Consider the following 12,818-nt stretch of genomic DNA (forward strand, 5'->3'; position numbering starts at 1 on the left):
GCTCTCACTGTTGTGGCCTCTCCCATTGCAGAGCACAGGCTCCGGATGCGCAGGCTCAGTGGCCATGGCTCACGGGCCCAGCCGCTCTGCGGCATGTGGGATCTTCCCAGATCGGGGCACGAACCCGTGTCCCCTGCGTCAGCAGGCGGACTCTCAACCACTGTGCCACCAGGGAAGCCCTCTTCTTTTTTTTTGAATGCTAATTTATTCTTTTTTTTTTTAGCATCTTTATTGGAGTATAATTACTTTAAAATGTTGTGTTAGTTTCTGCTGTATAACAAAGTGAATCAGCTGTATGTATACAAATATTCCCATATCCCCTACCTCTTGCATCTCCCTCCCACCATCCCTATCCACCCCTCTAGGTAGTCACAAAGCACTGAGCTGATCTCCCCGTGCGATGCAGCTGTTTCCCACTGGCTATCTATTTTACATTTGATAATATATATAAGTCCATGCCACTCTCTCACTTCGTCCCAGCTTAACCTTCCCCCTCCCCATGTCCTCAAGTCCATTCTCTATGTCTGCGTCTTTATTCTTGTCCTGCCCCTAGGTTCTTCATAACCATTTTTATTTTTTTAAGATTCCATATATATGTGTTAGCATACAGTATTTCTTTTTCTCTTTCTGACTGACTTCACTCTGTATGACAGACTCTAGGTCCATCCACCTCACTACAGATAACTCAATTTCGTTTCTTTTCATGGCTGAGTAATATTCCATTGTGTATATATGCCACATCTTCTTTATCCATTCATCTGTTGATGGACACTTAGGTTGCTTCCATATCCTGGCTATTGTAAATACAGCTGCAGTGAACATTGTGGTACATGACTCTTTTTGAATTATGGTTTTCTCAGGGTATATGCCCAGTGGTGGGATTGCTGGGTCATATGGTAGTTCTATTTTTAGTTTTTTAAGGAACCTCCATACTGTTCTCCATAGTGGCTGTATCAATTTGCATTCCCACCAACAGTGCAAGATGGTTCCCTTTTCTCCACACCCTCTCCAGCATTTATTGTTTCTAGATTTTTTGATGATGGCCCTTCTGACAGGTGTGAGGTGATACCTCACTGTAGTTTTGATTCGCATTTCTCTAATGACTAATGATGTTGAGCATCCTTTCATGTGTTTGTTGGCAATCTGTATATCTTCTTTGGAGAAATGTCTGTTTAGGTCTTCTGCCCATTTTTGGATTGGGTTGTTTGTTTTTTTGATATTGAGCTGCATGAGCTGCTTGTAAATTTTGGAGATTAATCCTTTGTCAGTTGCTTCGTTTGCAAATATTTTCTCCCATTCTGGGGGCTGTCTTTTTGTCTTGTTTATGGTTTCCTTTGCTGTACAAAAGCTTTTAAGATTCATTAGGTCCCATTTGTTTATTTTTGTTTTTATTTCCATTTCTCTAGGAGGTGGGTCAAAAAGAATCTTGCTGTGATTTCTGTCATAGAGTGTTCTGCGTATGTTTTCCTCTAAGAGTTTTATAGTCTCTGGCCTTACATTTAGGTCTTTAATCCATTTGGAGTTCATTTTTGTGTATGGTATTAGGGTGTGCTCTAATTTCATTCTTTTACATGTAGCTGTCCAGTTTCCCCAGCACCACTTATTGAAGAGGCTGTATTTTCTCCATTGTATTTCTTGCCTCCTTTATCAAAGCTAAGGAGACCTATGTGCATGGGTTTATCTCTGGGCTTTCTATCCGGTTCCATTGATCTATATTTCTGTTTTTGTGCCAGTACCATACTGTCTTTTTTTTTTTTTAACATCTTTATTGGGGTATAATTGCTTTACAATGGTGTGTTAGTTTCTGCTTTATAACAAAGTGGGTCAGTTATACATATACATATGTTCCCATATCTCTTCCCTCTTGCGTCTCCCTCCGTCCCACCCTCCCTATCCCACCCCTCCAGGTGGTCACAAAGCACCGAGCTGATACCCCTGTGCTATACAGCTGCTTCCCACTAGCTATCTACCTTACGTTTGTTAGTGTATATATGTCCATGCCTCTCTCTCGCTTTGTCACAGCTCACCCTTCTCCCTCCCCATATCCTCAAGTCCGTTCTCCAGTAGGTCTGTGTCTTTATTCCTGTCTTACACCTAGGTTCTTCATGACATTTTTTTTTCTTAAATTCCATATATACATGTGTTAGCATATGGTATTTGTCTTTCTCTTTCTGACTTACTTCACTCTATATGACAGACTCTAGGTCTTTCCACCTCATTACAAACAGCTCAATTTCATTTCTTTTTATGGCTGAGTAATATTCCATTGTATATATGTGCCACATCTTGTTTATCCATTCATCTGATGATGGGCACTTAGGTTGTTTCCATCGCCGGGCTATTGTAAATAGAGCTGCAATGAACATTTTGGTACATGACTCTTTTTGAATTTTGGTTTTCTCAGGGTATATGCCCAGTAGTGGGATTGCTGGGTCATATGGTAGTTCTATTTGTAGTTTTTTAAGGAACCTCCATACTGTTCTCCATAGTGGCTGAACCAATTCACATTCCCACCAGCAGTGCAAGAGTGTTCCCTTTTCTCCACACCCTCTCCAGCATTTATTGTTTCTAGATTTTTTGATGATGGCCATTCTGACTGGTGTGAGATGATATCTCATTGTAGTTTTGATTTGCATTTCTCTAATGATTAATGATGTTGAGCATTCTTTCATGTGTTTGTTGGCAGTCTGTATATCTTCTTTGGAGAAATGTCTATTTAGGTCTTCTGCCCATTTTTGGATTGGGTTGTTTGTTTTTTTGTTATTGTTTTGTTACTGAGTTGCATGAGCTGCTTAGATTTATCCTTTGTCAGTTGCTTCATTTGCAAATATTTTCTCCCATTCTGAGGGTTGTCTTTTGGTCTTGTTTATGGTTTCCTTTGCTGTGCAAAAGCTTTGAAGTTTCATTAGGTCCCATTTGTTTATTTTTGTTTTTATTTCCATTTCTCTAGGAGGTGGGTCAAAAAGGATCTTGCTGTGATTTATGTCATAGAGTGTTCTGCCTATGTTTTCCTCTAAGAGTTTGATAGTTTCTGGCCTTACATTTAGGTCTTTAATCCATTTTGAGCTTATTTTTGTGTATGGTGTTAGGGAGTGATCTAATCTCATACTTTTACATGTACCTGTCCAGTTTTCCCAGCACCACTTATTGAAGAGGCTGTCCTTTCTCCACTGTACGTTCCTGCCACCTGCCTCCTTTATCAAAGATAAGGTGACTGTATGTGTGTGGGTTTATCTCTGGGCTTTCTATCCTGTTCCACTGATCTGTCTTTCTGTTTTTGTGCCAGTACCATACTGTCTTGATTACTGTAGCTTTGTAATATAGTCTGAGGTCAGGGAGCCTGATTCCTCCAGCTCTGTTTTTCCTTCTCAAGACTGCTTGGGCTATACGGGGTCTTTTGTATTTCCATACAAATTGTGAAATTTTTTGTTCTAGTTCTGTGAAAAATGCCATTGGTAGTTTGACAGGGATTGCATTGAATCAGTAGGTTGCTTTGCGTAGTATAGTCATTTTCACAATGTTGATTCTTCCAGTCCAGGCACATGGTATATCTCTCCATCTGTTTGTATCATTTTTAATTTCTTTCATCAGTGTCTTATAGTTTTCTGCATACAGGTCTTTTGTTTCCTTAGGTAGGTTTATTCCTAGCTATTTTATTCTTTTTCTTGAAGTGGTAAGTTCGAGTGTTTCCTTAACTTCTCTTTCAGATTTTTCATCATTAGTGTATAGGTATGCAAGATATTTCTGTGCATTAATTTTGTATCCTACTACTTTACCAAATTCATTGATTAGCTCTAGTAGTTTTCTGGTGGCGTCTTAAGGATTCTCTATGTATAGTATCATGTCATCTGCAAACAGTGACAGCTTTACTTCTTCTTTTCCGATTTGGGCTCCTTTTATTTCCTTTTCTTCTCTGATTGCTGTGGCTAAAAGTTCCAAAACTATGTTGAATAAGAGTGGTGAGAGTGGGCAACCTTGTCTTGTTCCTGATCTTACTGGAAATGGTTTCAGTTTTTCATCATTGAGGATGATGTTGGCTGTGGGTTTGTCATATAGGTAAGTTCTCTCTGTGCCTACTTTCTAGAGGGTTTTTATCATAAGTGGGTGTTGAATTTTGTCAAAAGCTTTTTCTGCATCTATTGAAGTGATCATATGGTTTTTCTCCTTCTATTTGTTATTATGGTGTATCACATTGATTGATTTGTGTATACTGAAGAATCCTTGCCTTCCTGGGATAAACCCCACTTGATCATGGTGTATGGTCCTTTTAATGTGCTGTTGCTAGTATTTTGTTGAGGATTTTTGCATCTATGTTCATCAGTGATATTGGCCTGTAGTTGTCTTTCTTTGTGACATCTTTGTTTGGTTTTGGTATCAGGGTGATGGTGGGCTCATAGAATGAGTTTGGGAGTGTTCCTCCCTCTGCTATATTTTGGAAGAGTTTGAGAAGGATAGGTGTTAACTCTTCTCTAAATGTTTGATAGAATTCGCCTGTGAAGCCATCTGGTCCTGGGCTTTGGTTGTTGGAAGGTTGTTAATCACAGTCTCAATTTCAGTGCTTGTGATTGGTATGTTTATATTTTCTATTTCTTCCTGGTTCAGTCTCAGAAGGTTCTGCTTTTCTAAGAACTTGTCCATTTCTTCCACGTTGTCCATTTTATTGGCATAGAGTTGCTTGTAGTAATCCCTCATGATCCTTTGTATTTCTGCAGTGCCAGTTGTTACTTCTTTTTCTTTTCCAATTCTGTTGATTTGAGTGTTCTCCCTTCTTTTCTTGATGAGTCTGGCTAAAGGTTTATCAATTTTGTTTATGTTCTCAAAGAACCATCTTTTAGTTTTATTGATCTTTGCTATTGTTCCCTTCATTTCTTTTTCATTTATTTCTGATCTTATCTTTATGATTTCTTTCCTTCTGCTATTTTTGGGGTTTTTTTGTTCTTCTTTCTCTAATTGCTTTAAGTGTAAGGTTAGGTTGTTTCTTTGAGATGTTTCTTGTTTCTTGATGTAGGATTGTACTGCTATAAACTTCCCTCTTAGAACTGCTTTTGCTGCATTCCATAGGTTTTGGGTCGTCGTGTGTTCATTGTCATTTGTTTCTATGAATTTTTTGATTTCCACTTTGATTTCTTCAGTCATCTTTTGGTTATTAAGTAGTGTATTGTTTAGCCTCCATGTGTTTGTACTTTTTACAGAGTATTTCTTGTAATTGATATCTAGTCTCACAGCATTGTGGTCGGAAAAGATACTTGATATGAGTTCAGTTTTCTTCAATTTACCGAGGCTTTATTTGTGACCCAAGATATGATCTATCCTGGAGAATGTTCCATGAGCACTTGAAAAGAAAGTGTATTCTATTGTTTTTGGCTGGAATGTCCTATAAATATCAATTAAGTCCACCTTTTTTTAATGTATCATTTAAAGCTTGTGTTTCCTTATTTATTTTCATTTTGGATGATCTGACCATTAGTGAAAGTGGGGTGTTAAAGTCCCCTACTATTATTGTGTTACTGCCGATTTCCCCTCTTATGGCTGTTAGCGTTTGCCTTACGTTTTAAGGTGCTCCTATATTAGATGCATAAATATTTACAATTGTTAATCTTCTTCTTGGATTGATCCCTTGATCATTATGTAGTGTCCTTCTTTGTCTCTTGTAATAGTCTTTGTTTTAAAGTCTGTTTTGTCTGATATGAGAATTGCTACTCCATCTTTCTTTTGATTTCCATTTTCATGGAATACCTTTTTCCATCCTCTCACTTTCAGTCTGTATGAGTCCCTAGGTCTGAAGTGCATCTCTTGTAGACAGCATATATATGGGTCTTGTTTTTGTATCCATTCATCCACTGTATGTCTTTTGGTTGGAGCATTTAATCCATTTACATTTAAGGTAATTATCAATATGTATGTTCCTATTACTGTTTTCTTAATTGTTTTCGGTTTGTTGTTGTAGGTCCTTTTCTTCTCTTGTGTATCCTGCCTAGAGAAGTTCCTTTAGCATTTGTTGTAAAGGTGGTTTGGTGGTGCTGAATTCTCTTAGCTTTTCCTTGTCTGTAAAGGTTTTAGTTTCTCCGTTGAATCTGAATGATATCCCTGCTGGGTAGAGTAATCTTGGTTGTAGGTTTTTCCCTTTCATCACTTTAAATATGTCCTGCTACTCCCTTCTGGCTTGCAGAGCTTCTGCTGAAAGATCAGCTATTAACCTTATGGGGATTCCCTTGTATGTTATTTGTTTCTTTTCCCTTCCTGCTTTTAATATTTTTTCTTTGTAGTTAACTTTTTTTTTTTTTTTTTTTTTCCCGCATCCCCTGCATCAGCAGGCGGACTCTCAACCACTGTGCCACCAGGGTAGCCCTGTATTTAACTTTTGATAGTTTGATTAATATGTGTCTTGGCGTGTTTCTCCTTGGATTTATCCTGTATGGGACTCTCTGCACTTCCTGGACTTGATTGACTTTTTCCTTTCCCATATTAGGGAAGTTTTCAAGTATAATCTCTTCAAGTATTTTCTCAGTCCCTTTCTTTTTCTCTTCTTCTTCTGGGACCCCTATAATTCAAATGTTGGTGCATTTAATATTGTCCCAGAGGTCTCTGAGACTGTCCTCAATTCTTTTCATTCCTTTTTCTTTATTCTGCTCTGTACTAGTTATTTCTGCTATTTTATCTTCCAGGTCACTTATCTTTTCTTCTGCCTCAGTTATTCTGCATTGATTCCTTCTAGAGAATTTTTAATTTCATTTACTGTGTTGTTCATCATTGTTTGTTTGCTCTTTAGTTCTCCTAGGTCCTTGTTAAATGTTTCTTGTATTTTCTCCATTCTGTTTCCAAGATTTTGCATCATCTTTCCTCTCATTATCCTGAATTCTTTTTCAGGTAGACTGCCTATTTCCTCTTCATTTGTTAGGTCTGGTGGGTTTTTACCTTGCTCCTTCATCTGCTGTGTGTTTCTCTGTCTTCTCATTTTACTTAACTTACTGTGTTTGGGGTCTCCTTTTTACAGGCTGCAGGTTCGTAGTTCCCATTTTTTTTGGTGTCTGCCTCCAGTGATTAAGGTTGGTTCAGTGAGTTGTGTAGGCTTCCTGGTAGAGGGGACTAGTGTCTGTGTTCTGGTGGATGACACTAGATCTTGTCTTTCTGGTGGGCAGGTCTGTGTCTGTTAGTGTGTTTTGGGGTGTCTGTGACCTTATTATGATTTTAGTCAGCCTCCCTGCTACTGGGTGGGGCTGTGTTCCTGTCTTGGTAATTGTTTGTCATAGGATGTCCAGCACTGTAGTTTTCTGGTCGTTGAGTGGAACTGGATCTTAGTATTGAGATGGAGATCTCTGGGAGAGCTTTCATCGTTTGAAGCTGGGATGTCTCTGGTGGACAAATGTCCTGAACTCGGCTCTCCCACCTCAGAGGCTCAGGCCTGACACTCAGCTGGAGCACCGAGACCCTGTCAGCCACATGGCTCAGAAGAAAAGGGAGAAAAAAAGAAAAGAAAAGAAAAGAAAGAAGGAAGGAAGGAAGGAAGGAAGGAAGGAAGGGAGGGAGGGAGGGAAAAAGGAAGGGAGAAAGAAAGAAAGAAAGAGAGAGAATGAGGGAGGGAGGGAGGGAGGAAGGAAGAAAAGAAAGAAAGAAAGAAAGAAAGAAAGGATGAAAAATAAAATAGTTATTCAAATCAAAAATAATTATTAAAAATAAAAGAAATTAATAAGTAATTTTAAAAAAAGAAAGAAGAGAGCACCCAAACCAAAAATCAATTCCACCAATGATAACAAGTGCTAAAAACTATACTAAAAACAAAAACAAATCAAGCAAACAAAAAAAACAACAACAGACAAACGGAACCCTATGACAAATGGTAAAAGAAAGCTATACAGACAACATCACACACAGAAACATACACATACACACTCACAAAAAGAGAAAAAGGAAATAAATATATATATCGTTGCTCCCAAAGTCCACCACCTCAATTTTGGGCTGATTCGTTGTCTGTTCAGGTATTCCGCAGATGCAGGGTACATCAAGTTAATTGTGGAGATTTAATCCACTGCTCCTGAGGCTTCTGGGAGAGATTTCCCTTTCTCTTCTTTGTTCGCATGGCTCCTTGGGTTCAGTGTTGGATTTGGCCCCGTCTCTGCATGTAGGTCGCCTGAGGGCGTCTGTTTCCGCCCAGACAGGACGTTCAGGGAGCAGCTGATTAGGGGCTCTGGCTCACTCAGGCCAGGGGGAGGGAGGGGTACAGAACATGGGGCAAGCCTGCGGTGGCCGAGGCTGGTGTGATGTTGCGACAGCCTGAAGTGCACCGTGTGTTCTCCTGGGGAAGTTGTCCCTGGACCATGGGATTGTGGCAGTGGCGGGCTGCATAGGCTCCCAGGAGGGGAGCACAACCTGTGCTTGTACACAGGCTTCTTGGTGGCTGCAACAGCAGCCTTAGTGTCTCATGCCCGTCTCTGGGGTCTGCGCTGATGGCTGCGGCTCGCACCTGTCTCTCGTGTCGTGCTGGTAGCTGCGGCTCATGCCTGTCTCTGAAGCTCATTTAGGCAGTGCTCTGAATCCCCTCTCCTTGTGCACCCTGAAACAATGGTCTCTTGCCTCTTAGGCAGTTCCAGACTTTTTCCTGGGCTCCCTCCCTGCTAGCTGTGGTGCAGTAGCCCCCTTCAGGCTGTGCTCAGGCAGCCAACCCCAGTCCTCTCCCTGGGATCTGACCTCTGAAGCTCGAGCCTCAGCTCCCAGCCACCATCTGCCTTGGTGGGTGAGCAGACAAGCCTCTCAGGCTGGTGCGTGCTGGTCGGCACCAATCCTCTGTGTGGGAATCTCTCCACTTTGCCCTCCGCACCCCTGTTACTGTGCTGTTCTCCGCGGCTCTGCAGCGTCCCCCGCCTCCACCTCTGTCTCCGCCAGGGAAGGGGCTTCCTAGTGTGTGGAAACTTCTCCTGCTTCACAGCTCCCTCCCCGAGGTGCAGGTCCTGTCCCTATTCTTTTGTGTCTGTTTTTTCTTTTTTCTTTTGCCCTACCCAGGCACGTGGGGAGTTTCTTGCCTTTTGGGAGGTCTGAGGTCTTCTGCCAGCGTTCAGTAGGTGTTCTGTAGGAGCTGTTCCACCTGTAGATGTATTTCTGATGTATCTGTGGGGAGGAAGGTGATCTCCACATCTTACTCTTCTGCCATCGCGAACGTCTCCTGGCTGTTTCATTTTTGACTAATTATTTAGCCTCTTTATGCTTCTACTTTTTTCACAGTAAGTGGCATGGAGACCTTCCCACCCAGGTTCTCTTTTTCACTCTGTGCAGCCAGGCAACTGTTCCTCAACCTCAGCTCTGTGAGAAAGGGGATATGTTTTCCTCCAAACTCCAGAACTCCACACCCCAGAGGCCCTCCTTTGGTCATGCTGCCTCTCCCCTTCTGCCTAGTTTATTCTTTTTTATATCTTCTTAGTACACACTATCCATCCTACTAGTGAGAATTTGGAATATTCCAAGTAATGATCACAATATCCTTTATATCCTAGCTAAAAACAATAACATAAATATCTATAATAGGATATAAAGTTTGAGGTAGAAAATGTTATTTCTTATTAACCAGTGCTTGACATTCTTGTTGAATTGAATGAAAACATTGCTGTCAAGTAAATACATGTATACTTATGATTTCTTTTCCTGACAGCGTTAATGTCAATCCCTGTGCGTAAGCTTCTCTTGAATGTGACACATTTATCCACAATCTTACAGAATCTCTTTCTTGTCATTATTTTCTGCCAAGAACTGGAACAGACTTTGACCACTGTGCAGAGGGGTTTTCCTGAGTAACACGTTATCAGATATTGATGAATTGCTCCAGCAGGTTTGGGGGGCTTGAGAAAAGTGACTCTGATTACAAAGCCAACACCTGAATCTGTCACCCTGAGGAGATACTAACGGCAGCCGTTCTCTGTGGGTGACCTTCCATTAGCAAGTTTGGTCTTGTTGATTATCTCGAAGTTGGCAGTGAATCTGAATAATATATGGATGACTTACATAGTCTCATTGCCTTTTCTCTTTATGAATAACAGCTGTTCTTCTCATGGCATAAAATCCTGAAGTTTAACACTGAAGTTTGATCTAGAATGTTAAGTAGTAAACACTTTTGGAAGCACCTAGCCTGATCTTTTTTGATAAAAAGCAACGATCAGGGGCTTCCCTGGTGGCGCAGTGGTTGAGAGTCCGCCTGCCGATGCAGGGGATGCAGGTTCGTGCCCCAGTCCAGGAAGATCCCACATACCGCGGAGCAGCTAGGCCCGTGAGCCATGGCCGCTGAGCCTGCGCATCCGGAGCCTGTGCTCCGCAATAGGAGAGGCCACAACAGTGAGAGGCCCGCGTACCGCAAAAAAAAAAAGCAATGATCAGTCTCCAACTTTTACCAACTCTTGGGAATCGAAATCTGATCTTGAGCCTTGAAAATTTCAAAATTACGGTGATCAACACCTTCAGTCCCGGTCTTTGGGTTTGCTAAATTATTTTTTAACAAGGCTATGAATGTAGAATTTTCTAGATATATAAATGTTTTATACTGAAGCTATCCATTGTCAGGGAAGGAAAACATACTTATACATTAAGTCAGCTGTATTTCATGTCCTTGATAGAGTCCTTGATATTGTATATCCACCTTGTAAAATATAGTGACTTGCCTCCCACAGACATACATTGCTGTGGGGGGGGGCAGTATTTTTTGTGTAGGTCACATGAAATTAGGTGGTGAATATCAGCTTTGGGGTAGTTATATGGGTTCTGTAACTCCCCATTTAATTATATCCAAATAGGCATTACACTCAGTAAAAACGTCAAAATACAAATAACCAGAAAGTCACCAAAAAATTGGTGAATATCTCTGAAATGAAGTCATCAAACATGACCCAGTAATTTCTCAGATGGGGTGGGGTGCAGGGAAAGAATTGCTAAAATAAGATCTGTGAGGTCTTTTTCACACCAAAATGTAGTTTTCTTTTCAATGATAGATACGTAGCAATTGGAGGAAATTTTCCATAGTGAATCTTCACTCCGTGTTGATTTTTTTTACTTTGACCCACACATTTATTCCTATGGAAACATAGATTGAGTCTTTACTGCCAAGGGTGGCAGGGTCTGGGAGGAGAGAAGTAGTAGGAGAGAAGAGGGTGAGGAAAAGGGCAAAGTTAAGAGGAAAAGTCACAGGATTTCCACAGTGGTGATTAGCTTAAGGCCCACAGCTTAGACTCTTGCCAGTCAGGTAGCTGTTTCCATGGTAACAACTGGAGCAGCAGAATTATCAAAATGTAATAAGTTGCAAAAGCAAAAAGTAAAATTCACAATTTTGCTTGTAGAGCAAAAGATTTGGCACGTTCCCTTTTTTTTTGTTTCCCTGGACAAGTTAGGTTTAAAGGGGGAGGGCATTGAAAATCCTTGATTTTACAAAAAAAAGTACTGGATTATAAAGCTGTTAGTGGAACACCTCTTTTGTTCTTTTTTTAAATGGAATTTACAATCATAAGCTTAACATTAAGAGTTGTTAAAACTAGAAACCCGGTACAAATTCAAGTCACCAAACTCAGGACACCCAAGGTCCTAGGGAATTCAGATCTTTCAGAATCCTTTTGAGTTAATGCACAAACATGCTGGCCTGTTTTTCTACCTTGGTGGAATGCCTTGGTCGCTAGGGATATCACTGGGTTATTAAAGAATATCAACAGAGAGAGAGAGAGGTATAGATTACCTGAGATACATGAGTTCATTTTGGGTTCATGGACATCTTTTTGGAAAACAAAGATGACAAACCTGACCTGGACTGTTGGGGATTTTAAGGAGGGGAATGTTATGTCAAAAGGCAGAAAGTCCCCCTTCAAAGTTTGCTTGTTTTAAATTCTTAGGAATCAGGTCTATTCTATTTATGTCGGGAATATGAATACTGATTGTGTTGTTCATTTATGTTTAGTAAAAGTATTATGGAGTTTTATTACCTCAGTCCCTACATTGAATTTGAAGTAAACCATGGGTTTTCACCAGCTTGAAATGTTCATGCCTGCACAAATGTCAAATTCATGTTGTAAAATTCTGCAGGGGATACCGTAAATTTTGATGATCTATTCTAAACTAGTTTAATCTGGAGACATCACTTAGATACCAGTTATAAAATGAAGTTGTCAATAAACAAAACAAACCTCACCATCTAAATCATTCATTATATTGGGGGCACTCTGGGAATATACAGTCTAAGATAGGCTGGAATAAATGGTCATATTAATTTCACATAGCAAGCATGGACAAATACTAGACTTAGATAAATCATTAAAATGCCTAGTTCCATGTGTATGAAGAGTCTCATGGACATTTTGGAATGATACAGGAATAATTGTTATTAAAGTGTATATTAGCTTAAGAAGGAGCTAACACTTTTTCCTTTTTACAGTACATGAAGATGATGGGTGTAAACTCCTGCAGCCACTTTTTTGCCTGGCTTATAGAGAGTGTTGGATTTTTACTGGTTACCATCATCATCCTCATCATTATACTCAAGTTTGGCAATATTCTTCCTAAGACAAATGGGTTCATTTTGTTCCTGTATTTTTCGGACTATAGCTTCTCAGTTCTTGCCATGAGCTACCTTATCAGTGTCTTCTTCAACAGCACCAACATTGCAGCTCTGATTGGAAGCCTCATCTACATCATTGCCTTTTTTCCATTTATTGTTCTGGTTACAATTGAGAATGAGTTGAGCTGTATAATAAAAGTATTCATGGTGAGTCAGCTGTCACAACTGAATGGCCAGGGTGTGAAAGGAATGGACCTTTTTTGGTGGTTTTGGCTCTCCAACTGAGAATACACTTATC

At 40.3% G+C, this 12,818-nt stretch overlaps 1 protein-coding gene across 1 annotated transcript in view; it reads left to right on the forward strand.

Annotated features, from left to right (window-relative positions):
- ABCA12 (ATP binding cassette subfamily A member 12) overlaps positions 1-12,818 on the forward strand; it is a 184,381-nt gene that overhangs the window by 123,108 nt on the left and 48,455 nt on the right. The window contains exon 25 of the mRNA XM_007456410.1: positions 12,398-12,727. Within this exon, the coding sequence (XP_007456472.1) occupies positions 12,398-12,727 (330 nt within the window). The remainder of the gene's footprint in view (positions 1-12,397; positions 12,728-12,818) is intronic.

This window comes from Lipotes vexillifer, unplaced genomic scaffold (genome assembly GCF_000442215.2).
Source record: "Lipotes vexillifer unplaced genomic scaffold, Lipotes_vexillifer_v1.1 scaffold1179, whole genome shotgun sequence".
NCBI classification, from domain to species: Eukaryota; Metazoa; Chordata; class Mammalia; order Artiodactyla; family Lipotidae; genus Lipotes; species Lipotes vexillifer.